The 27,395-nt window shown below is 20.1% G+C and overlaps 9 protein-coding genes across 9 annotated transcripts; 5 read left to right on the top strand and 4 right to left on the bottom strand.

Annotated features, from left to right (window-relative positions):
- Positions 1–223: 223 nt before the first annotated feature.
- SRAE_2000518700 (Macrophage-capping protein) lies at positions 224–2,001 on the top strand (the record flags this gene model as incomplete). The annotated part of the gene is made up of 5 exons (XM_024644168.1): positions 224–283; positions 322–396; positions 444–578; positions 814–1,911; positions 1,957–2,001. The coding sequence occupies 5 exons, from the start codon at positions 224–226 to the stop codon at positions 1,999–2,001; spliced, it is 1,413 nt and encodes a 470-aa protein (XP_024509755.1).
- A 138-nt stretch (positions 2,002–2,139) lies between these two features.
- SRAE_2000518600 (Domain of unknown function DB domain-containing protein) lies at positions 2,140–2,811 on the bottom strand (the record flags this gene model as incomplete). Its single annotated transcript, XM_024644167.1, has 2 exons — positions 2,140–2,343; positions 2,395–2,811. 2 exons carry the CDS (start codon positions 2,809–2,811, stop codon positions 2,140–2,142), a joined length of 621 nt encoding a protein of 206 aa, XP_024509754.1.
- A 652-nt stretch (positions 2,812–3,463) lies between these two features.
- SRAE_2000518500 (Domain of unknown function DB domain-containing protein) lies at positions 3,464–4,208 on the bottom strand (the record flags this gene model as incomplete). Its single annotated transcript, XM_024644166.1, has 2 exons — positions 3,464–3,760; positions 3,813–4,208. The coding sequence occupies 2 exons, from the start codon at positions 4,206–4,208 to the stop codon at positions 3,464–3,466; spliced, it is 693 nt and encodes a 230-aa protein (XP_024509753.1).
- Positions 4,209–10,624: 6,416 nt separating this feature from the next.
- SRAE_2000518400 (Dopamine/Ecdysteroid receptor) lies at positions 10,625–11,746 on the top strand (the record flags this gene model as incomplete). Its single annotated transcript, XM_024644165.1, has 3 exons — positions 10,625–10,783; positions 10,844–11,314; positions 11,399–11,746. 3 exons carry the CDS (start codon positions 10,625–10,627, stop codon positions 11,744–11,746), a joined length of 978 nt encoding a protein of 325 aa, XP_024509752.1.
- A 1,039-nt stretch (positions 11,747–12,785) lies between these two features.
- Positions 12,786–13,547, bottom strand: SRAE_2000518300 (Hypothetical protein; the record flags this gene model as incomplete). The annotated part of the gene is made up of 2 exons (XM_024644164.1): positions 12,786–13,009; positions 13,058–13,547. The coding sequence occupies 2 exons, from the start codon at positions 13,545–13,547 to the stop codon at positions 12,786–12,788; spliced, it is 714 nt and encodes a 237-aa protein (XP_024509751.1).
- Positions 13,548–16,704: 3,157 nt separating this feature from the next.
- On the top strand, positions 16,705–21,199 carry SRAE_2000518200 (Dehydrogenase/reductase SDR family member on chromosome X; the record flags this gene model as incomplete). The annotated part of the gene is made up of 6 exons (XM_024644162.1): positions 16,705–16,926; positions 16,975–17,920; positions 18,382–18,645; positions 18,698–19,301; positions 20,089–21,049; positions 21,092–21,199. The coding sequence occupies 6 exons, from the start codon at positions 16,705–16,707 to the stop codon at positions 21,197–21,199; spliced, it is 3,105 nt and encodes a 1,034-aa protein (XP_024509750.1).
- Positions 21,200–22,546: 1,347 nt separating this feature from the next.
- On the top strand, positions 22,547–23,281 carry SRAE_2000518100 (O-methyltransferase, family 3-containing protein; the record flags this gene model as incomplete). The annotated part of the gene is made up of 1 exon (XM_024644161.1): positions 22,547–23,281. The coding sequence occupies one exon, from the start codon at positions 22,547–22,549 to the stop codon at positions 23,279–23,281; it is 735 nt and encodes a 244-aa protein (XP_024509749.1).
- A 302-nt stretch (positions 23,282–23,583) lies between these two features.
- SRAE_2000518000 (O-methyltransferase, family 3-containing protein) lies at positions 23,584–24,306 on the top strand (the record flags this gene model as incomplete). The annotated part of the gene is made up of 1 exon (XM_024644160.1): positions 23,584–24,306. The coding sequence occupies one exon, from the start codon at positions 23,584–23,586 to the stop codon at positions 24,304–24,306; it is 723 nt and encodes a 240-aa protein (XP_024509748.1).
- Positions 24,307–24,659: 353 nt separating this feature from the next.
- On the bottom strand, positions 24,660–25,337 carry SRAE_2000517900 (Hypothetical protein; the record flags this gene model as incomplete). Its single annotated transcript, XM_024644159.1, has 1 exon — positions 24,660–25,337. The coding sequence occupies one exon, from the start codon at positions 25,335–25,337 to the stop codon at positions 24,660–24,662; it is 678 nt and encodes a 225-aa protein (XP_024509747.1).
- Between the last annotated feature and the right edge of the window lie 2,058 nt (positions 25,338–27,395).

Genomic DNA, 27,395 nt, shown 5'->3' with positions numbered 1-27,395 from the left:
TTATTAAAATATGTTCATTTTGTGAGTAAGTAAAAATATTTTATTTTCACATATATATCATTTAGAAATAAAAGTTATTGATATAATTAATAGAAAAGTTAAGGTTCATTTTAGTGGTTGTAAATAATATGTGAGGGAAATATATATATAAAAGAAAATCAAAATGATTTTTATTATTTGTTATATAGTAAAAATATTTAACTAATATATTTTTATCATTAAAATGGATCCTGCTTTAAAAAATGTTGGCACAAAAGAAGGACTTGAAATATGGAGAATTAATGTATAAACATAAAGTTTAATTATTATACATCATTTTAGAAATTTACTTTAGAAAAATTACCTGAATCAGAGTATGGAATTTTTTATAAAGGCGATTCATACATTGTAATGAATGTAAGTAATATCATTTAATGGAACAAAAAATTATATTTTATTTTTAGACTAAATTTAATGAGGCATGGGATGTTCATTTTTGGCTTGGAGAGAATACTTCTATTGATGAACAAGGAACTGCTGCAATTAAAGCTGTTGAAATTGATAATTTATTACGTGGAATACCAGTTCAACATAGAGAAGTACGTTTACATTTTATATATGTTTAAACATTTTTTTTTATTTTATAACACATAAAAGATAGTGTAGTATGTTAAACAAAAGTTATATATATAAATATTGATATTATTTTATATTGCCGGAATGAACTTCGATGGTTCGGAGTGCAGGCTTCAAACCTGTAGACGCTTAGCGGCGTAATGGTTCGATTCCATCTTTCCGGTGTTTATTTTCATATATTAATATTTATTTTTTAAGGTACAAGGTCATGAGTCACCACTTTTTTTATCTTATTTTAAAAAAGGTATTAGATATATGGATGGAGGATATGAAACTGGTTTTGAGCATACAAAAGATAAATTTGAAAATTTTAAACCACGTCTTTTAAAATGTAAAGGTAAAAGAAATGTTCGTGTAACACAAGTAGAATTATCACCAAATTCATTAAATATTGGTGATGTTTTTATTCTTGATCTTGGATTAAAAATTTATGTATGGATGCCTCCATCTAGTGGACGTTTAGAAAGAATCAAGGGTATTGAATTAGCTGAATTTATGAAAAAAACAGAAAGAAATGGACGACCTGAGGTTATTCTTCTTGATTCTGATTATGATAATAGTCCTGATTTTTGGAAACATTTTGGTGGAACTCAAACATTAAAAACAATAAAAAAAGCTGAAGATGTTGAAAGTGATGAAAATTATTGGAGAAATAATAGGCAAAAAATTATGTTATGGAGAGTTTCTGATGCTTCAGGACAAGTTAAAGTTACCCTTGCTGCAGAAGCTGGATTAGATAAAGAAAAACTTGACTCTTCTGATGCTTTTATTGTTGATGCTGTTAGTGGTGGTATTTATGTATGGTTAGGAAAAAAATGTACATTAAATGAAAAAAAAAAAGCTATGGTATGGGCAGAGAAATATCTTCAACAGGCTAAAAGACCATCATGGACACAAGTTACTAGAGTTATTGAAGGTGCTGAACCAGCTGATTTTGTTCAGTGGTTTAGTGGATGGAAAAATCCAAAAAAAAATCAATCATTTGAGCCAAAATTATATCAATGCTCTAATGAATCTGGAAAATTAAATATTGAAGAAATTAAAAATTTTACTCAAGAAGATTTAGATGGTGATGATGTAATGATACTAGATGGTGGAAATCAAATATTTGTTTGGGTTGGTACTGGAGCTAATAAAGAAGAGAAAGATTCTGCTGAAAATACAGCCAAAAAGTATCTTGAAACTGATGCATTACCAAGAAGTAAACATGCATCATATGAAATTATTTACCAGACAAAAGAACCAACATCATTTAAGAAATATTTTTCTAAATGGAATGATGAACTTTTTAAAAATGTAGGTTTATATTTTTTTTTTAACAATTTTAACAATTATATTTAGGATGCAAGAAGCATTAAAAATATTCGTAAGATAATTTTTACATAAAAAGATATTACTAAAACAAATATTTTAGAAATTACTTGTTTTTTTATAAATAAAATCACTACCTTAAATCCAGTTATTAATATTTATTATAATACTTTATACATTTTTTTTTTCATGAAATATTTTTTTTTTTAAATATCAAAACCACGATGATCCACCAGTATTTGTTTTGAATCTTTTAAAATTTTCGTTATTATTATCATATTGAATATCTTGATCTTTTATAGTAAAACCATTTAAATTTTGTGTATTTTTTTCCATCAAAAAACATTCTTTCATTTCATCAAACTTTTCATAACAATTAACATAACTTATATCTAGTTGCATTGGTATAGCTGGTTCCTGAAAGACGGAAATAAACAATGACTGGTCATTTAACTAAAAACAACTTACAGTATCACAAAAAATTAAACACCTATCACCTGATGGTGTTAATGATACACCTTTTTTAATACAACATTCTTTATGATTTTTACCACCTGATGCACAAAAATGGATACTTGAAATAGCTGATAATGGACATCCATTTGTATTAAAATACATTTGTTGTAGTGTTTTTTTAGTATAATTAGAATAAGAACATATATTTTGGCAAATTTTAGGTAAATCTCTAGATTGGCAACATTCTAAAAATTTATCATCAGGTGATGGTGAAATATTATTAGTTATTAATGAAGTACTTTCTTTATAATTATTTTCTTCCTCTACATTATTATTTTCATCATCCCAAAAAGTATTAGAACTTTTTGCTTTAGCTCTAACATTACAATATCTCATAGAATATAAATTAGGAAATAATCCAAGTCCCATACTACAACCACCAAAAGCAAAACATCCATATGTAGTTTTTATATAAATATATAAAACAAAAATTATACAAAAAAAATTTTTCATTATATTAAACATGATAAATATAAAAATAGATAAATGAAATAGAAAAGAGAATAAACTTTATCAAGACAAATGATTCTTATAAATATACTCCAAATTTAAAAAGATCGCCTACGGCTCCTTAATAATATAAGTGAACTTTCATTTAACAAACTTTTAAAACTAGTGTTAAGGTAAATAATGAAGAAAAAGAATTTTTAACTCATGAAGAGATAATATAAATAAAGTATTTTTAAAATTATTATATATATTTAATCTTGGATAACAATTCTTTTGTAACACAAAATAATTTTTAAATTATTTATTTATTGTATAATTATATTATATGTTTGTTAATATATTGTTAGATGAATATATTTAAAAGAAAAAATAAGTTCACATAAACACGAATTATTTGCACTTTATATATTACTCATTTTAAATTATTTAACGATTATAATTTTTATTTTTATATTTTAAAAATAAACAAAAATATAGTATAATAAAATTGTTAAAAGAAACAATAATGTATGTATGATAAAATAATTATAGTTAAAATGAATAGATTAGTTTAAAAAAAAATTGTTTAAATTTATTGCTTAGCCAATTTTTTATATTTTCTGTTGATAAGTGAAGTAAAAACATTATTGTAAAAACATGATTTCATTTCTTCAAAACGTTCATAACATGGAAGATAACTAAAATCTAATTGTGTAACATTTCCTGGAGTTTGATCACAAAATACTAAACATTTTGGTCCAGCTAATGTCGTATGTACACCACGTGCTCCACAACATTGTAAATGATTTTGGCCTTTTGCTGCACAATAATGTATTACAGAGGCAGCCTGAAGAGGACATGCATCTAATCTCATAAACATATTTCGAATCTAATAATATAAATTTATTTAAAAATTAAATTAAAAAAAAAGTTTAACTTACAGAATCTCTGGTATATCCTGTATAAGAACATTTATCAAGACATGAATCAGGAAGTTGATTATCTATACAACATTGATAAAATTGTTCATCAGCTTCCATTGCACTGATATGCCAAAGTTTTTCATTATTAATTCTACCATTTTCTTTTGATATAAGATCATCATCTTTACCAAAAGTTATTATTTTAGATCCAGACATTCTAGCTTTAGAAGCTTGGAAACAACCATATTGTCCACATGTATAACCTGTTCCACAGCCACTTCTAGCACAAACTGGAGGTGGTGGTGGTGGAGGAGTACAGGCAGGAGTACCACCACACATACCAGAAGAAAGACAACCATATGTTGATGAAATAAGTAACAAAAATTCAATAATAAAAATAATTACTTTATTCATTTTACTACAAATAAAAAAAAAAATATTTTATAAACTTTAAAATGTTTAAATAGATAAAATGGTAAATTTTAGTAATATTATAATTCTTAAATACAAGTCATTTGTTAATGAAATGTAACAAGACGTCCTCTTAATAAAAAAAGAAAAGGATTTCACCTATCTATAAAGTTTATCTTTAAGTAACAAAAAAGATTTTATTGTCAATGTGAAATAGAAATAAACAATGTAATGAATTCAAGGATAGAACTAAATAAATATGGAAATAGGCTTGGTTTTTTTATATTTTTGTAATTGAAAATTTTAATTTTCCTTATATCTATGGATATTTATTAAAAGAAGACAAGTTTTAACATCTCTTTTAGTATATACATAAAAAAGACTCCAGTTTTGAGGTAAGGTAATCTAGATAAAGAATTGCTTCATGTGGTTTTAAATGTATCATTTTCTTAAAGTAGATTAAAAAGACAGATTAGACTAGTTTAGTTGTATTATTTTTACCAACATATTAATTTTTCTATTTTAGGTTACAAATAAATATATAATTATATTCTTTTTTTTTTATTCTTTATGCCAATGATCCATATTATTAAAATTATAAAATAAAACATATTTATACACATTTTTTTTGTTGTAATTATACTTTAAATATACATTAGAATATCAAATATATGATGTGTAAAAATTAAATTGCTATCCACTTCTATGCCATCTTATTGTTATGGTAAATATATTTTTTGATTATATTTGCAAATCATTAATATAATTAAAATAAATAAATTTTTTACAAATAACTTTTTAATATTTATTTATTAAGACAATTATTTAAATTTATTTTAAAAATGGAAAATTTAAATTGATAGTTGATTTAGATAATGAAAAAAAAGGAATAAATATGCAAACCAAATATTTAATGCTTTTTTTTTAAATAAAATTATTTAATTTATTTCTAATTACAGATAAAGAATAAGAAAAACTAAAAAAAAATTAATGCTTATTGTTAATAGTAATAGTTAAAATAATAAAATATACATAATATCTTTTGATAATTTTTGTCAAACAAATTTTCTTAACTACTTTTTTAAGATAACTTTTATTTTTATTAAAGTTTTATCTTTTCATTTATAACTTTTTGTATGTTTTTTTTAGATAAAATTACTTTATCAAATAATATTTTCTTAATCAGATAAATTATAAATACGTTTTTAAATACTATATTTTAAGAAGATTCTTTTAAAGTTTTCTTTTTCTTATCTATTCTCAAATGTTTATTTATTTCCATTTTCTTATAATGTTCTTCAAATTTATAAATGTACATTCATTCTTTACAGTGCTGCAACTTTTAAAAACTACCAAATTGCATTATTTTAAATAAAAAAGTCTCGTTTTATATTCTTTTCATGGATTACTTCTTTATATATCCTTCTTATATACTTTTTTTTTTACTCTCTTTTTTCTTAATAATATCATATGTGTAATCTTGAAATATTGTACTATTGAAAGTTTTAAAAAAATAAAATAAAGTTTAATCATAAATACTTTACAAATACTTATAACCTTTATTTAAATTATCATTTTTATGATGATTTATAAATTTTAAACTTATAATATTATCTTTTTCAATAGTGAAAATATTGTTTCACCATATACATTATGTATATTTTATAATTTTTATATGAAGCTTAAAAAGATGATAACAAAAAATTTTTTTCTTTCTTAACACACATAAATATACTATCCTCGTAGATAGATTATAAAGTAAGAATGATGAAAAAAAAATATTTACTAGAAATATGTATATTTCTAATTTGAAAAAAACCAAGACTAGAAAAAAAATTTATTAATTTTTTTTTATATTTTTTAATATTTAATTCATTTTTTAAAATACTTTCATCATAATGATATATTAATAAATAAATTATGTAAATTTTAACTATTATATTTATTAATAAAATAAATAACTTTATCTTTTATTATACATATATTATCACTAGATTTATTATAATTTTTTTTTGTAATTATATTTTGTATCTAAGTATTTATTTTTTTATATTATTTTATAGATAAAAATTTTATAAATATATTTCCTATTTGCTAATTTATTTTACATTTAAATATTTCTTCCAAAAATAAACTTCATAATTTTTTTTTATAAATATGTTTTAAATATGAGCTATCATAAACAAAAAAAAAGAAAATTATTTTCTTTCAAAAGTAGTTTAAAAAAAAATTAGACTTATATTAATGATATCAAAATACTATAAATATTTATTGTTTTTTTTTATGCTTTTTTCATAACTAAATAATAAAATAACTGTAGATGGTATTTATTCATTAAATAATATATCATCTTTATTCTTAATTTTTATTGAATTTCCAAAAATTGATAATGACAAATAAGATATTGTCTAACCAATTTATTAAGACTTCTCTTCCTTTTTATCTTCCATTTTTAACAACGCCAAAACTGATATTGTATATGGTCAATATTAAAATACCATATTTTCTTTATCCATTCTTTTTTACACTACAAGTTTACGTCATTCTCATTATTATCCTTTATCTTAGTTAACATTTTTAATTATTCTAAGATCTTTTTAAATTATTTATACAAAGTTTTTGTTCTTGTCAAGTACATCTTTATTTCTTAAACAAAATATAAAATTTAATATAAAGTTTATATATTGTTCTCATCATCTTTCTTTTTTAACATTATATAACAATATCTATATATCCATTTATATATATATATATTCTTTTAACATATATAATATCAAAACTTCTATCGTGTCAATTACAATTGAAAGAAGACTTTAAAAATTAAAAATTGTATAACATTTGTTCAGAAATAGACTTTTTTAATGTCATCTATACTAGAATTTTTAATGTCCCTTATATTTCAAAAATAATGTACTTATAGAATAATAGTATTGTGTTTTAACAATAATAATGATTTTATAAACATGTAAAATTTATAAACAATTATATTTTCATTATATAAAATTTATAAATTAAATTAATGGATATAAATTTATTTAATTTATTATATTTTATTTGTAACATATTCTTCTTTTTAATTATTAAAATTTTTAAAACATATTATGTAATATTTATTTTCTTTTACCTTTTTCATTTTAACTAATTGCTTTTTCTTTTTTTTTCTTTTTAGTTTACTTTATTTCTAATAAAACTTTTTCTATATTTTATAGTTTTAGAAAAATAATTATCAAAATCTTAATTAGCCTTATTTCTTGTTTCCTCCAACTATCATCCTCAATAACTGTTTACTTTTAAGTCTTTCTCTATCCCATTTAATAATAACTTTCTTATTCCAAATTCTCTGTACCCCCTAAAATAGAAGATGACATCATCCTCCATCTTCCCCTTTTTCCCCAAAAGACAAGGCACACTTTACAATTTACGTTTTTTTTTTCTTCTTAAACAACATATTTATTCTTAAACAATATCTTTACATTTCACTTCCATTTTATTACTTTTACTCCATTCAATTTTGAATATATTTCATTCCCCTACTAACGACAGCTTGTATAATCTTCACGTTTTTCATTTATAAATTTTCTTCCTTTTTTTCTTTTGGTCATTTTCCTTTATTATGATAAATTTAAGAAATAGTTATTTACAAAATTTTTTTCTTTGTTCTCAATTCTATCTCTATTTATTAATTTTTTTTTTTTTTTTTTTTTGAGTATTTTTAATAATCTTATCATGATTGTAATGTTTCATTTTAAGCATTGTTATTTTTTTATCCTTTCTATAACGATAAATTATGAAAAAAAAATGTCAAAAGGGAATTTCTTTTTTTAAATTCATATTATCAAATATATAAAATATATTCTTTTCTATTTATAATTTTACTAAATGATGTAGTTACTTAATTGCCATTCATAATATCTAATTATTTGTTATCTTTTCAAAAGAGCATAACATTGTCTATTTATTACTTTTTTTAAATAAACATTTTTAAACATTACAACATTATTCATAAAATAATATTTTGTAACATAAAAATCTTTTACTTTTAAAAATTAATTTTTATATTATATCATATTTCATTCAACTATTTTTTTAAAAACATAATCTATAAATAAAAAAGAATTATATTACTATTATCTTGTGTTATTTTTAAACTTATCCTTTTAATCAGATTTATATCTAATATTTTTAATATTATCTATATTATATATTTTATAAAAGATTAATTCAATTTTTAATCATATTTATAACATCAGACTAAATATTAACTATACATTATGTCTATTATATCATGTCTTATGTATACATTTTTCTTGCAAAATTATCTTTCTTATTATCTGAGTTATATTAGGTTTCAATGTATCTGTTTTCTCAGATTTCTCTGTTTATATTTTAGTACTGATTTTTTATTAAATATTCTTTTAACTACAACTGTAATTATCTTTAAAATATATAAATTATTTTAAAAAGAAAGCTTTTATATAAATAGTAACTATTACCAATTATGAGGATAGAAAATCTTTGTCTCTATCATATATTCTTTTCGATTCTTCTTATAATAAAAAAAAAAAAAATATCTTACCATCATTTCTTTTATCCTATATTTTTAATCATTTTATTTTTAATTTTTTTTTTTCTTGAAAATATAATATACATATATTTCTTACTATACTATATCAATTAATATCAAAATTAATTCATAATTTTTATATCATATATATATATATTACTTTCTCATTTTACTAAATTTAACAATCTTTTTCTTCTATATTTTTATTTTTCTCATTCTTTAACTATTTTAGAAATTTCTCTCTCTCTCCTTCATTAATCTTTTTTTTTTTTAAATATGCACATAAATTCACATATAAATGCATAAATTATCTATAAAGTCCACATATTTAAATCCATTATCTAAATTCATTGGACTATCAAAAATCTTTAAAACCTTTCACTTTTTTTCTTTTATCACTCTCTCTCTCTTTTAAAAAAAAAAATTATTATTCCTCTTCCTTTCCTCTCTATTATAAAACTTTTAAAAAAAAAAAATCGTATCAAAAGTTTTTTGTCTCAAGAATAAATATATTTATATATAGTCTCACAAAAACCTACTTATCATTTATTTATTCAAAAAAAATTTTTAAACTTATATATACCATAATTGAATGACTATTCAACTCATTTTATAGTTACTTTTACTAAATAAAATATAAATACATTTCGTTTTTTTTTTTTTAATAATATTTACAACAGAAAAAAACATATTTTATTTAGAATAATAAAAAACATAATACATATTTATGGATACATTAATTTTTTTTTATCAAACATATCTACAATTCATTCATTTTAATTATACTTTCAAACACCAACTTTAATGATACTTTCTCTTCCTCTATTTTTACTATGTAATATAACCATATTTGTAACATATTATACAAAATAATAACTATTTATCCAATTTAACACCTTATTATAAATGTACTTTAATTTTATTTTTACTTTAAAAGTTCTCTAATAATATATATATATATATATCTATGTATAACATACATAAATAAAACTTTACATATATATATATATATATTTTTTTTTTCAAATATCTTTATCTAACATTGTTAATATCAAAAATTTATTACAACCATTTAAACATATTTTTTTTCAAAAATATATTAAAAAAAAATTACGCCTTATAAATAAATTAACCAACCATATCAATTCCCATAGCTCCTATTTAAAGTAATATTATATTAATAGCTTATATATATATATATTTTTTTTTTCTAAACAAAAAAAAAACCTAATTTTTCATCTTCATTTTACATTGAACGTTAATTACATCTTTTTTAATAAATCATTTTTATTTATTTTCAATGATAAAATAAGTCTTACATTAAAAAAAAACTTTTTTTAAAAATGTTTTTTTATAAAAAAAAAAATCATAAATATGAAGTTTTTATTATATCTAAATTGTATATATCATTTTAAAATAATATTGTATACTTGCAATTAAAAAAAATTTTTTTTTAACAAATAAATATATTTATATTCTATCACCTTAAAAAAATATTTTTTATCAAAAAAAAAAAAAAATTTTTTTTTCTTCATTTAATATCTTATATTCTTTTAACAATAACAAAAAAAAAATGAGGATTGTTAAGATAAATTATTTTAAAATAATTATTTATAACTTTTATGTAAATATCTTTCTTTTTTATGTTTTTTATAAAATTTTTTAAAATTATATAGTTTTAAGAAATTGATTAATTTTTTATTTTATTAAATTATTTGTATTTTTCTTTCTTTTATATTTTTTTTTTATTTTTAGACAGTATATAATAATTTATAAAAAAATAAGGAATTTGAAAAGGGGTACAAGAAATGAAGGTGCTCCATCACTTCATAAATTTTTCTTGGATTTTTAAATAATGTTCGACAGTATAGATATTTCTGTACTGTCAGCCGAGGCAATGGCTCGATCCAGTGTCATTTTGGCTGTTGGTCTTCTTCTTTTCATATCAGCACTTCTTTGTATAAGAACAATCTTAGCAAGAGAAGAATTAAAAGATTGTGTTGGTTGTTATTTGGTAATTAAAAAAAAAATTATCCATTTTTTTTGTTTATTTATTCATATTTATTTTTTTAAGGTTTCACTTTCATTAGCAGATCTTATTTGCGCAACAATTATTATTCCTTTATCAATTTATAGTGCATTAGTACCATCCTGGAAATTTGGTGGAAATAATTCAATATTTTGTAAAGGATCTGCTTACCTAGAAATAGTTCTTCTTTCCTCAACAATATACACATTTGCTTGGATAGGTGTAGATAGATATGCAGCTCTTCATAAACCTTCAAGATATGAAGCTGAACAAACAGCAACTAGATGTAAATGTTGGATTGTATTTTCATGGTTAACAGCATTTTTATTAGCATGTCCAATTATGGTTGCTAAAATGGAAGTTGCATATATTCAAGAAGCTGAAATGTGTATCTTACGTTGGACATCTACAAAACCTTACAGTCTTACACTTGCCGGTCTTGTATTATTGCCTTCTTGCTTTTCAATAGTTTTCACATTTTCATCAATTATTTCTTCAATTGTTAAAACAAATGTGGTAAGTAATAATTTTAAATTAATTATATAATTTAAAAATTATAATATTTATATATATATATATATATATTTTTTTTTGTTATAGTTAGAAGATAGTCAACGAATGTTACTAGAAACAGATCATAATTTTATTTTATCATTTTTTATTCTTATATGTTTCATATTATCGTGGTTGCCTTTGATAATTCTTCAACTCATTCCATTAACTCTAGTATCAGAAAATGATTTTGGGACAATGACATTTGTATTTGTTTGGCTGGCATTAGGTGGACCAACATCTAAAATTTTAATATATCTATTTATTAATCCAGAATTTAGGAGATCTTTTACCAGAAGATACACTTGGTGTTGTTGTGTGGAGGATGATGATGATCAATTTCAGGAATTACAGCAATACGAGAACTCTTCTACGGGATATGGACATTATTTGTAATAATAATATTAAATTTTTTTTTAATATCAAAAACATAATTTTGTTTTTTTTTTCTTCTTCCTTTAATTATATATCGTTATACATATGAATATCTAAAAAAGATTTTCAGGAATATATAAAGATGTAAAAAATTATCTTTTATTTATAAATTCTTTCATTAAAAAATTCATTGAAAAAAATTATAAATAATATATTACATTATTTTTGTGATAAATATATTTTTTTAATTTCATTTCAAAAGTGCTTTATTTTATTATCAATATTTTATGAAATTAATATAAAATTATTATAAATAATTGTTATTATATAAAACAAATTTTGTCATATTTGAAAAAAAAAGTTAATGTCTCAAATTATTTACATTAATTTTTATATTAAAAAAAATTTAAATTACTAAAAAATTGGAAAAAGAAACTAATATTAAATTTTGTCTGAATTATTATAATTTTATAAGTACTTTAATGTAAAGAAAATATTTATCTTATAATATGTTATTTTAAATAATTTAATGATCTAAATTTTGTTTTAAAAATTTTTCTTTTATATATAAATATGTACATTTAAGAATTTTATAATTTTTTTCTGTGTTGAAAAGAAAAAATTAGATTTTTATAAATTTATATTGGCAATTTAAAAATGTAACAATATAGTAATAAATATAACTGTTCTAAAAATTATATTATTTGGTAATTTTTTTTAAACCATTAAGAAAATTTATAAAATATTTATATTTATAGAATATTCAACATTTGACAGTTTTTTCTATATCAAATTTGTTTCGACAATCTATAAATAAAACAGTATTTTATTAATTTATTACTTTATAGAAACAAAAATTTTAATTCTTTTTTAAAATATATTTTGTATGAAAGAAAAAAAATTTTTTTTTAATTGTATAAATTTAAAAAAGTTTTCTATATTTAGTTGAATAACTTTTTTAACAATGAAAAAAAATTTCTACACATAAATATATTGACACCAGAAAATTTATTGTTATTACAAATTAATACACAAATACAAAGATTAATGATCAATTTTCTTAAATTTTTATATTTACGTTTTTTTCATTATTTTCCATTTCTATAATTTTTTGTGACAAAGTTTTTAATTCTTTAGAACGTATATAAGCTCCAAATGCCATAATAAAAATATTTCCAAAGAAATGAATAATTAACAAAGTTATACCTGCACTCATATCTTTATTAAAACGTGGCTCCGGAAGACCAGCAGCATTCTTTTCATCTTTAGTCAAATTTAAATTTTCTATAAAAATAAACAAAATGTAGATAATTTTTTCAATAAAAAATTTACCTAAAAAATAATTTAATGAGTTTGATATAACAATTGCTCCAGCAGGTAAAATAATAATACCAATTGTTGATGTAATCATGCCACCTAAATTTGTATTTGTATCAATACAACTATTAGTCATAGATTTTAAACATAAAATTGTAGTTGTTAAAGCCAGTAAAATTCCAATAAAAATAAGAATAATTCCAGTGACAAAATGTGTTTCAAATTTTTTTTCTAAACCTTTACTACAAAGATTATATTTAATTCCATTTTTTTCAAGATAAACTTTAATATTAAATGAAGGTTTATAAGTAAGGGAAAATTTATATTCTTGTGAACAATAAGGAAAAATTCTTATTTTTCTATCAGCTACATCATCAGGAAATCTTGGTCTTAAAGAATTAAGTGGTATAGTCATCTTGAATTCTTCTTTAGTAGATTGATCTATTAATATTCCACCGGCTTTGAAGAAAAGATTTGTTTTTACATAAAAATTTGACATACCCATATTATCTTCATTTATAAAATTATTGTCTTCTAAGAAATAGACTATTCCTTTTACAAGTGACACAATACCAGTAACACAAAAAATTAATGAAAAAAAGAATCCTATTGTTGAAATAAAACGAGAATTTATATATGTTTGTTTTCTACATAAAATATACAAAAGAATCATTATTTTGATTATCACAATATAACATAATATTATACAATATATATTTGAAAAATTAAATTACATTGGAAATATTAAAATTTATTTTTAATAATTATTTATATATTAAATTCAAATCTTACATAATCAATCATACATTTAATTTGAATACTTTAATAAACATTAATCTTTTTTAATTTTTTTTTAAGATAAAAAAATTCTTTATTATTTTAAATTTTTTTAAATATACAATTTTTTTTTAGCATTTTATATAAAAAATTTGTATAAAATTAATATTATATTAATAAAAAGAAAATATTGAGAAGGATAGAAAACAATTGTAGGCTTTCTATTCTAAGAGAATATCCTATATTGTTGTCTTTCACCTTATTTTCGATTTCTTCAACTTTCTCTCAAAAGACATATAGCGCATCAAAAACAAATTTCTTTTTTAGATTTATTTGTAACACTTCTTTTATTGGAAATTTTTTTTTATTTAAAACATTCTAATTTATTTGGAGTAGTTTTAGTTTCACCTTTAATTCTTCAATTTCTTTTACTGAAATAATAGATTCACTATTAATATGTTGATCTATAAAAAGCACATTTTTTCTTTCTTTTCAGTATTTCATTAAACTTTTAATCTTTTTTAAGTCTTTCTTTGCCTCCAGATCGACAAAACTGAATTTACTCCTTTAGTAACCGTATCTTGCTTTTTTTAATATAAAGCAAAAATATTACATGGGTTTGAGAAGATTCACAGTTCATTCCACTTATTCCAAGAGTAAGACATATTTGATTAATGAATAAAACAAATTCTTAGTAATTAAATATGAAATTAATTTAGTTGTTTTTTTTTTCTAAAGTTTCTAAACAAAACTTTTACAACATTCTTTTTTTTTTATCTTAAGCTATTTTTAGTTTTCTGTTCAATTTTGGTAATATTTCCATTAAAAAAAATATTTCTTTCATCTTTGTGAAGCTCCAAAAACGAGGTCAATATTTTAAAATTAAAAAACTGGTAAACATTTCGTGATTGTCTCTTTTTTCCTATTTTTAATTTTATTATAAAAAAAATTGATCGTCAAATCAGTCCAAGTGGTAAGTCATTCAGATTACTTATTTCCCCACCTAATTTTTCTATTGTAAATATTTTGCCATAATCGATATATAATTGATAAAAAAAAAATAAAGTAATAAAAAAAATTTTTTTTCTTACTTGTCCATATGTAAATATGGTAGTATCGTAGTCATTGAAAGTGTTTTCAACTAAAAAAATTATAGAAGAAATAAAAATTTCACATTGTTTTGATGTGGTATCAAAAATGTTGTCAAAATATTATATTTTATTACCAGATATATTAATTTTGATCTTATGCTTTAACCTTTTTTAGTAAAAATTTAGTTACCAAATTGATCAAAAATGATTTTTGATCTTACAAAAATGATAAATAAATTGGTATATAAAAATGCTGTTGGAATTTTGTTTTATTTTAAAGTTAAATATTTAAAAAAAAGTTTTTTACAATTCAAACATTTTTTTACTTGTTTAATTTTATACCACTTTTTAAAAAAAAAAAACATGTCAACAATTAAAATAAATTATTTATACAAAAATTATAAACAATAAAATTATTATCTATGAAGTAAATGCTTATTTACACTATTTAACAGATGACCAAGTATCACGATTATTGAAATCGCATCAACAAGAATTACTTTTTACAGCACTTTTTATAGTACAATTTTCTTATAAATTTAATACCAACCAATAATTTTAAGTAAATAAAAAGATAAAAAAAAAAGTTAAGTCTTTTGATATGTTAAACGAAATGTTTTTTTTAAAATTATTTTTACAAGTTAAAATAGCTTTTCTTATTGGGTCTTTTTTTAATAATTATTTATTTTAATATCTATGATTATTTTAACATTATTATGTTATCTAAATAATAGTGGTAATACTTAAAAAAAATAAATAAATCAAAGATTGGCCAAACTATTTTTTTTCATTGTTAAATAACAAACATTAGCAAAAAATAATTTAGATATATTAAGATTTTAACATTCTATTTTAAGAAATTGATTAACTATCGAAAAAAATGATATGAAAATTTGATATTTTTATTTTATACATAAATCCACATGTTTCAATATTATTAATGCTACAAAATATATATATTTCTATTTCTTGTGATATTTTATATTATTAATGCTGATCTATTTTATAAATATTTTGTATCATTTTATTATTATACAGAATTATTTATTGAAACTTACTACATTGAATGACAAAAAATTCTATTTTTGTAATTGTAAAATTTATTAATAATTTTAAATACACCAGTATTAAATTTATTATAAACTATCGTTTTATTATTATTAAGTGACAAGTAATATAGTAATATTGTTTTTCTTGTCTTTAAAATTTTAATCATTTATAAAATGTTGTAACGATATTTTAAGCAGTATAACAAAGTATAAAAATATTTATATATAGATTGTACAATTATTTAAAATCTTTTAAAATATTTTTGAAAAGATACACTTTGCTTATTAATTTTGATTTAATATCATTATCATATTCTATTTTATCATTAAAATTTTTAATTACTCGTGACATAATCTTTAACAAATAAAATTTGGATATGAATAATCTAAAATTTATTAATTAAATGAATAAAAATGAGTAATCAAATTGAAGTAAAAACTTTTTTTTTATTATAAAAATTATCTTTTATAAAGAGTTTATATTATTATTGAAAAATTTTATTACCTTATTATTTTTTTTAATTAATAATATAAAATTTTTTCTTTGATTTTTATTATTGAAATTGGTAAAAATATATTATCAATTATTATTGCATGACTAATAGGTATTACATAATTCACTACAATTATATTTTTTATGTTTAAATATGTAGTTTAAAAGGATCTTTGTTTTATTTATAAGTAAATTTTTTGATTATGAGTTTATAAATATTTTTAATAATAATTTTTAATTATTACAGATTTAATGGAAGATGTTGAAAATTATAGTGAAGATGTTTATGACATCAAATCATTAAAAAAATATATTTTTAGTCCTATGTACTTTTTTTCTCAAAAAATTGGCATTCCACAACTTGAATATAATGATAATTCAAATAATAAAATTAACAAAATTTTATTTCCCCTTTCTCTCATTCCGTTAATTGGTGCTTTTATCTATCATATTATACTAAGCAAAAGTTATACAGTAAGTTTGAAAATTATTACTTCTTATTTTTTTTTTTTTAAATTATAGTTTTTGACTTTAAAAAGTCTAGAAAATTCATTAATTAATTTATCTTTTATTCATGCAATTGTAGCTATTATTTTTTATAACAATTTAAAAAATACCAAATTCTATTTTAATTTTATTAAGTATTTTAAAGAATATAAAGAAATTCAATTTTCATCATCACATAAATTACAAAGAAATTATAAAAAAGCTAAAATTAAAATTTTTATCTTTTGGTTTTTAGTTTTTACAACTTTTTTGTATGACTCAACAATAAATTTTATTAATTATGATAAGAATTTAAATAATCAATTAAATTACAAATTATCCATGTTTTATGGAAAATCAACATACATTTTTGATATATTACTACTTCTGTATTCTAAAATAGTTATTGTTATTTCCGCTTCAATTTACTCTGGTATTTATGGGATTCTTTATTATGAAACAGAAGTTTTTAACAATGAAACTCAACATGTTATAGAAAAAACATTTTCAACAAATTTTTCTGATAAACTTGATTTAATATCATTAAAACATTCTAAATTATATAAATTAATAACATTTTCACATCAAATAATTGGAAAATATACTGATTTTGCTATTTTTAATTGTACAACAATGATTATTTTTGGTATATCTGTTTATAGATATTATTCTTCAACTTTATCAAATATTTTTATTACAATACAATATATTTTACCTATAATTTGTATAATATATCTTGAAATTATTATTCTCCTACCAATATGTTTAATGGAAAAAAATCTTCAAAATATAAAAAATAATATTATTAATACTTCACAAATATGGGAAACTAAACATTCACTATTACATGGAACAGCATTATCAATTGTAACAAGATGTGATCATTGTGACTATCATGGTTTACTTATTGGTTTAATACCATTTAATGATAAAACAATTCCAATTTTACTTTTAATTATTGTAATTTTATCTTCATTACTTGGTAAAGCTGTCTTATAGTAAATATATATATATATATTTTTTTTTTAATTTTAAAAAAAAATAATTGATTTTTATAATTTACTTTAAATATTTAAAACATTAAAAATTACGAAAGATCAGTTTTTATCATATAAATTTTTTGTATATAATAAATAATTTTACATATAAGTTTAATATATTTATCAATAATTGAGAGAGCGAGAGAGAAAAAAATATTAATTTTTTAAACTAAATAAATAAAGTCGCGGTACTTGATTTTTTATATTTATGTAAATAAACATATATTTTGTAATTATTAAAAATTTTTAACACTATAATTTATTATATATAATATATTATTTTATTTACAGAAAAATATTTTTATAATGGTCAATGATTGTATTTTATGTAATACTATTTATTATTTAATAACAATAATTTCTATTTTTATAATTTTTTATGTTGTAAGACGTTATATAAAAGGAAAACAATTTGATGAAGAAGTTTCAGCAGAAGGAAAAGTAGCTGTTGTTACGGGAGCTTCTAGTGGTATTGGAAAATGTATTGCTGAAGATTTAAATAAAAGAGGTGCTAAAGTTTATATGGTATGTAGAAATAAAGAAAAAGCTGATAAAGTAGTAGAAGAATTATCTAATAATGGTTGTGATAAGTCTAGGTTACGTGTCAGAATTGCTGATATGACTGACTTAGAAAGTGTTCGAAGATTCGCACATATGTTTAGAGATGGTATGTTATGGAACAAAAAACAAATTATATTTTTTATATATTTTTTTTTAAGAGGAACCAACACTTGATATTTTAATAAATAATGCTGGTGTTCTTGGAGATGGAAGTTTTGTATTGACAAAAGATGGTCATGAGTTAATATGGCAAGCTAATTATTTAGGTCATTTTATGTTAACTGAATTACTTATTTCACAACTAAGACATGCAAGAAATGGAGCAAGAATTGTTAATGTTTCATCAATGTTATATAAAAATTGTAATAAAGACGATATTACAAAAGAGGTAATTAATGATGAAAAAAAATATAGATGTATGATTGCTTATTCACGATCAAAAGCTGCTCAAGTAATGCATGCAAGATATTTATCAAAAATACTTGCTGAACAAGATATTCATAATATTACTATTAATGCTGTTCATCCAGGAGCTGTTCATACAAATATTACTCATACATCCATATTTAGTAGTCCACTTATACAAATATTTTTTGCCCCAATATTTTGGATATTTTTTAAAACAGAAAAAGATGGTGCAATGTGTCCATTATTTGCAGCATTGTCTGAAAGTTTAAATGGTGTAACTGGAAAATATTTTTCAGAATGTAAAGAAGAAACATTAACACCATTAGTATTAGATGATGAAGCATGTAAAGATTTGTATGAAAGAAGCAAAGAACAAATAAAAAGACATTAATAGTTTATATAAGTTATATAACACACTGCCTTTATATTGACCTTTATATCATCTACTTATTATTTTTTTTTTTATAAAAGTTATAAAAGAAATAAAAGAAAATTATTATATTATCAAAAATCACATGATAATTATGAGATTTATATTAACTAGATATTTTTCAAAATATTTTTTCGGAGTTTCCTGAAACTGTTAAACAGTAACGTTTCATTGGTGTAACTAAAATATTTAAAAATATTATACACACATTAATAAATTATGTTAAAGAATATACTTTTTTTTTTTTAAATGATGCAATTAGACAAACACTTCTTCGAAAACACGTTATTAATTATAAGTTTTAGACAGGTAATTAATGTATCGTTTCCTGACCAAATTTAATTAATTTTATTTAATTACAAAAAAGAATTCCATTGATAACTCATATAATTTCAAAATAAAGGGTTGAGTCTTTAATAAATGAAATTAGCATTTAACAAATAGATAAACATTTGTTTAATTTTACTATATATTAAATTATACCAAAATTTATTATAGTTTAATTTTATTAATTTTTTTTTTCAATGTCAAGATTAATATATATTTTATCTATTATTTTTATTTATTCTGTAATTTCAAGATGTAATGAAGAAAATAATAATGATATCATTGAATTTACAAAAAATCTTGTAAATATAGAGTTAGATGATTATGAAAATATAATTTTTAAAGCAAAGTAAGTTTTATCTAACATTTGTAATTATATTTTAGAGTTCCACAAAATACCAATATTTCTTTTTTACTAACATATCACAAAAATATTATCAATATTTCACCAAATAATTTTACACTAACACCTGAAGATAATATTAAATTAATAAAAGTTGAAGGAATTAATCTTAAAAGTATAAGTTATGTTAATGTAACAGTTTTTCAAAATAATTCTACAAATAATGATTCTGGTAAAATTATTAATGAATCATTTCTTCGTATTAGAATATTCCAATCATCTACGATTGAAACATTAGTTATTGTAAGTGGATGGATTTATTTTGCTATGTGGAGTTTTTCATTTTATCCACAAGTTTTTCTTAATTTTAAACGTAAATCTGTTATTGGTTTAAATTTTGATTTTCTACTTATAAATATTATTGGATTTATCTGTTATGCAATATATAATATATTTATGTTTTGGCATCCTATAATTGAGGAACAATATCAACAAAAATATGAAAGAAGTCTTAATCCTGTACTTTTAAATGATGTCATATTTTCTATACATGCTCTTTTTATTAGTACAGTAGTTATTATTCAATGTTTTTTCTTCGAATCAGGCAAACAAAAAATATCTTATACTTGTTATGTTTTTAGTTCAATTTTAATTATAACAGGAATTACTTCAATATATTTACCCTTAAATAATATAATTAATTGGTTAGAATATTTAAACATTTTATCATATATAAAAATGGCAACAACATTATCAAAATATATTCCACAAATATTATCCAATTACAAAAGAAAATCAGTAAAAGGGTGGTCTGTAGGTGTTGTAGTTTGTGATTTTGCTGGAGGTTTAATGGCAAATATTCAAATGATTCTTCAAGCAATAAATACTAATGATTGGACAGGTTTTCTAGGTAATCCAGTGAAATTTGGTCTTGGATTTTCTTCAATGCTTTTTGATATTGTTTTTTTAATACAAAACTTTTATTTATATCCTAAAAAAACTGTCAGTTTAAGTATCTTTAAACATTTAACTATTTTTTTTTAGATAAAAAATATTGAAGATCTTTATTATACTACTGAAATAAATGAACCAGATACTGCTGAATCAAGTTTAGCTTCTTCAATAGCTTCTAATTTAACATTTAAATTGTAAATATAACAATATAATTGTATATATTCATACGTGTGAATTTCGATTATTGTCTTTATATTTTTGTGCAAACAATGTATCACTTATTTACCATTCAATTTTTTTTTTGTTATAAAATTTGAAACTGAAAATTAACAAAAAAAAAAATTAATTCCAACAATTAAAAAAAAATTTTATTTTCAATTAATTGAATATAATGTATTTTTATTATTTAAATGATTGCACTTACGTGTATTGTTATTAATTTTTCAAATAAGTTAACCTATTTATATATTATCAAAGTAAAATAAAATTTATTGAAATGATCTATATGTTTTTAATTATTTAAAAATAAATATAATAATTATGTTAATTACTTTTTACCAAATTATATTTTGTCATTTAATATATAAAAAAGTAAAACACGTGAAAATTGTATGATGTTAAATTTTTACTATTTGAAACTATATTTATAAAATCATTAAATTTTTGATAATTTTAAGAGTTTACAATTTATTATTTTAATGATACTTCAATATATAAAACAAAAGACTATTTTAAGTATAAAAATTAAAAAAAAAAGTCTATTTACATAAATATTATAGTGTTTAATTTTTTAATATTATATAAAAAAGGATGAAAACAAATAAAAATTAGTATATTGTTAAAATTTATCTTAAAAAGATAAAATTTATTAAAAATTAGATTAGTTTTATCTAGTAAGACACTAAAAATCACATAAACTATGACTTAATATAAATTTTTATAATTTAAATATTATATGATCATATTTCAAGAATATTTAAATATAAATTGAAAATCCATGTTTTATTAGAAAAGCTTTTTATATAATATATACTTATAAAATATTAAGCTAAAAAGGAAAAAAAAATTTCAAACTTTTATGTATATACAAATAAGAACATACAGAAAAATGTTAGAATAAAAAACTATATAGGTAATATTTTTTTTTTTATTTAAAAGTTGAAAGATTATCATGAATTATTTTTTTTTTTTTGCAGCAACTAAAAAAACTTTATTACCACTATATTAAATTTGTTATCTAAATAGATTTAACACGTCATTGTTTATATATTAATACTAGTTTATAAAACAATTTGTTGCCCTATATTTAACGTTATCATTAATTGATAGTAAATGGTAATTGATCTCTTGTTTATAAGTTATATATATATGACCATAAAAACATTTATTAATTGTATTTAGCTTTAAAAGTAACAATCTTAGCACGTTTATTGGTGGTGCGTTTTGTTAAGTATATTTAATATCACTATAATATATTTATTTCTCAAATATTTTATTAATTTTACTAAAAATTTTTATATTTTTTAGATTAATTTTAATATCAAAATGCCATTGATACCACCAGGAGCTAATCTTGAAAATATACGTAATAAGAGTAGAAATGAAAATGTAGCTAAAAGTTATTCATCTAGAGCTAATCCTATTGCTAAGTATTGCACAGATATAACTGTAAAGCAATCTCAATTAGAAAAAGAGATTATGCAAAATACATTAGATAATCATCAACAATCTATGATGTTAGGAGCACCAGAGGTTCTTCAAGTTGGTAAAAATTTTATACGTCTTATAAATGCTAAAAGATGCCTTGACATTGGTACATTTACTGGAGCATCTGCCGTTGCCTGGGCTTCTGCTATTCCAGATGATGGTAAAGTTTATTCTTTTGATGTAAATCATGAAGCACTTAATTCAATTGGTAAACCATTAATTGATGGAGTAGAAAAAATTGCTAAAAAAATTTCATTTGTTAAAGGACAAGCATTAGATTTTTTGGATCAATCTATAGCTAATGGTGAATCTGGAACATGGGATTTTGCTTTTATTGATGCTGATAAACCAAATTATCCAAATTATTATGATAGATTAATGGAACTTCTTCGACCTGGTGGAGTTATCTTAGTTGATAATGCCCTATGGTCTGGTAGAGTTGCTGATGATGAGTGTTGTGATGAAGCAACAAATGCTATTAGAAATTTAAATACCATTATTTCTGAGGACAATAGATGTGATAATATGTTGTTTAATGTTGGTGACGGTTTACATGTTGTTTTTAAGCTTTAATTTGTACTTAAATATTTATTTTTGACATAAAAATGTTTTTAGCAATAAAAATCATCCAATTCTATAATATTTGTTACTGTTTTAAATGTTTTTTCTTTTTATAATTCTATAACAAAATATCTATGTTTATTTGAAATTTTTTAAATAAATTATAAAATTTAACGTTTTTAAAAAAAAATTAAATGAATCATAATATTGAGTCATTGTTTAAAAAAAATATTATAATTAATATAAAAAAGAAAGACTTTACATAATAATAATAATTTTAAATTTAGTATTTTAAAAAATTTATTTTATCTACCATGCTTAATTTCTTTTTAACTAAAATAAAAAGAAAAACAATAAGAAAAGAAAATGGAACAAAGAAAGTTCAATTGTATTGTGATAAAATGAATTGTAAAGAAAGTGAATTTTTAATGAAGTATAGAGATGAGTGTATTAAATATGCCATTATGTTAAAAAATATTCCATCACCTGAAGTTTTAAATATTGGAAAAATATTTATACAAGCAATTGAAGCAAATAAAATTTTAGATATTCGATCATTTTTTGGTCTTTCAACAAATGCATGGTCTGAAGCATTAATTTCAGGAGGTGAAATAATATCTGTTGACTTGGATCATAGTATAAAAAAAAAAATTGAAAAAAATATAAATGTTACAAAAAATAATTATTCTAATAAAGAAATAACAATTAAAGATATTGAAGAAGATCCTTTACAATTTCTTGATAAAATGGTATCTAATACAGAAAACTTAAATAAATTTGACTTTATTTTTATTAATGATGATGGAAAAAAATATTCAAAATATTATGAACAAACAATGAAACTTATCTCTCCTGGTGGTATAATTATTTTTAATAATGTTTTATCTTCCAGTAAAGTTGCTGACTACAAAAATATTAATGAAGAAGCAATTGCTCTCAGAAACTTAAATAACATAATATCAAATGATAGTAGATGTAATAATATTCTTCTCAATATTGATGATGGTTTACATATTGTTTTTAAACATAAAATTTAACAATATTTATTTTATTTATACTTTTTTATATTAAATATTAAAATATCATTTAAATTTTTTGGTACAAACATATTAATATTTTAAAATGGGAATAATGTTGTTGTAAAGAATAATTAATGTTTTACTTTTAAGAAGTAGTTTCATTCCAAATATAAAAGTAACTGAAAAAGATTAAAGATTATTATTATTATTTTTTTTATTTTTAAATTGAAGAAAAAAATATTAATTCATCATACAGAAAGGAATGTTGTTAAAAATTTGATTTGGGTTGTTATCTTTAAATTCAACAATAATATATCATTATTTTTTAGTTAAAAAAAATATTATTTTTAAAAAGTAAATTAGTTTGTTAATTAATCTTGTACAGTAATTTTATTAAAAGATGCTTGAAGTTTTACATCAATAGATTCTGATAATTCATCTGGAGTACCAATTTCAGATACCATTTCTTCAGGTTCTTTTTTTTCATCATCAGTAGCATCAGTTGTACTGGAACTAGTTGAAATTGGACTAGATGTATCAAAATCAAAAATATCACCAAGCATAGCTTTTAAACCAACAATTTCTCCTTTAACAACTAAAAGTTGGGGTAATCCTTTAAAATCTTGAAAAACATCATAATTTCTACAACCATGAACAATAAGTTTTTTTAAATTTCTATGTCTAGATAATTTTTCAACTGTTCCTCTATTAACTTTTTCTAAATCTAATTCTCTTAGATAAATAAATTGAAGATTACTTAATACTGTTGCCATATAAGTAAATAATGAATCTGGTAAAAATGGATAATCTAAAGGCCTATCAACAAGACAAATTCTTTCAATTCTTGTTTGATACCTATCAAATAATCTTAATAATTCTTCTTCATGTTTATCAAAATGGCATGAACAACAAAAGACATAGGCAACCTCACGATTCCAAAAAACTGGACCATCTGAAGATACATTTACTCCAAGTTTTTCATGACCACTTGATGGATTTTTTCTAAATATAACATATATCCACACTGGTACAGTACTTGGCATTGGCATATTTCTAAAATATTTAAAATAAATAAGTAAAATATTTTTAAAATTTTAAGAAAATAATAAAAATATTTGCTACGAATAGTTTTATTTAAGGTTTAATTACTTTTATATTAGGAATAAAATTTTATGCTTCGGAAGAAATTTATTTTATTTAGGAAAAAATATCATATTCCTTAATTTATAAAATAAAATGAAGTAAATAAGAAATAAAAGACTATATAAAAGTATATTTATCTTAATAATGTGTGTTCCTATTTATAAATTTCTAAAAGTTGATAAATTTAATGTAAAAATGATGGTATTATTTCAAGTAAATAAATTTATACATAACAAAGGTACTTATAGAAAAAAAAAATATTTCATATGTTTTATTTAAATGGAATAAATGTATATATTTCATGAATTTATTTTATATTACCAATTTTTAAATATAATGGGTGGAACATGATGAATTGAGAATTATAAAGCCATCTAAAGTGTAATTTTGGATAAAAAAAAATGAACAACTCTGCTTTTAAAGAAATTGAATTTTTGAAAGGAATATATTTTTTATTTTATGATTAAAATGTGGATAAGAAATAGGCAGACAAAAAGTAATTATTAAATTCCTTTATATAAAAGAGAAATGCCATCTTATTTCCTTAATTAATCAAAGAGAGAGATATTAAGAAGAATAAAATTTTTTTTTTTAAAATAGACATGTAAAGATAACATTATTGATATAATAAGATTAACGATAATATAATACCATTTGTAATAAAATATTTAGCTGGTAAAATGATATCTGTTGTAATAAAGTTATACATACTGAATCTTGGTGATAATAATAAATGAGAAAAATATATGTGCTTTAATTATTATCTATATATATTTTTTTTTCTTTTATTAGTATTATTTTAAAAAAAAATCATATTTATTATATTTTATTTACATATAATATTATAAATAATAGTAAAATATAATTAAACAAAATTAAGACATCATATTTAGGGTAACCCAGATGAGGGTAAAATTAAAAAAAAAAAAGTAGTGTAATAAAATTTAATAGTAGAAAGCTAGGAAATGAAGTGAAGGAGAGAGGGTGAAAGTAAAATTATAAAGAAATAAATATTCTTCTTAATTTTATAGTGAAATGTTAGTATTATTATAAGAGAGATTTATCTATTTTTATAAATACGATAGAAATAGTCGATCCTAGACTGGATATTTATCATTATTATTCGTTTTTTTTTATATTCTTAACGATACTAAACAAAAAGGGCAACTTTTTTAATAACTTTTTTTACTATATATATTGTAAAATTGTAGAAATTAAAAGATAACTAAATCGTATTTTATTTTGACTAGCTTTATTAGAATTTTGCTAATAACATAATCTTAAATCACTTTAATTTTAAAAATCATATTTTTATATGATTAAAAATAGGCATATTTATTACTATTAATATAATTTAACTTCCTATTTAATCAAATAAAATAGATTGGAGATATAAAAAAAAATAAACATAAAAAAAAAAAATAAAATTAGATGGTAGCCAAAAGTATAATTATATTATCGAATATTAAATAAAAAATTATAAAAACTTTTAAATATAAAATGGCTAGCTCCATATGGACTAATACGTCAATCTTATTACACAATATATATATTCTAACTTTTTATCATTCACCCAAATGGACAGACAAAAGAAAACTGCTTATTTTTATCAGCATTGTTCCCATGTTTTATTCCTCTCTCTCTTTTCAATAATGTCCAAGTTTTAAAAATATAACTCGAAAACCAACTTTTTAAAGCACTCTTTCAATACTAGGGTAAAATATAAAATTTTATGAATACAATTTTTTTTTTTCAAAGAGAAAAAAAATGTATTATATAATTGAAGAAAATTTAAATAAATATTAAAATTTTATAACAGAAATAAAGTTAAAATGAAAATTTATTTAAAACTAAAAAAATATGTACTTATAAATGGGAAACTTTGTCAATTATTTTAGAATTTTTTTTTTTTTTAAATAAAAATTATAAAAAAAGAAAATACAAAAATTGAAATAAATTTTATT

This window comes from Strongyloides ratti (assembly GCF_001040885.1).
Source record: "Strongyloides ratti genome assembly S_ratti_ED321, chromosome : 2".
Classification (NCBI taxonomy): domain Eukaryota; kingdom Metazoa; phylum Nematoda; class Chromadorea; order Rhabditida; family Strongyloididae; genus Strongyloides; species Strongyloides ratti.
This window is presented reverse-complemented; position numbering and strand designations above follow the sequence as displayed.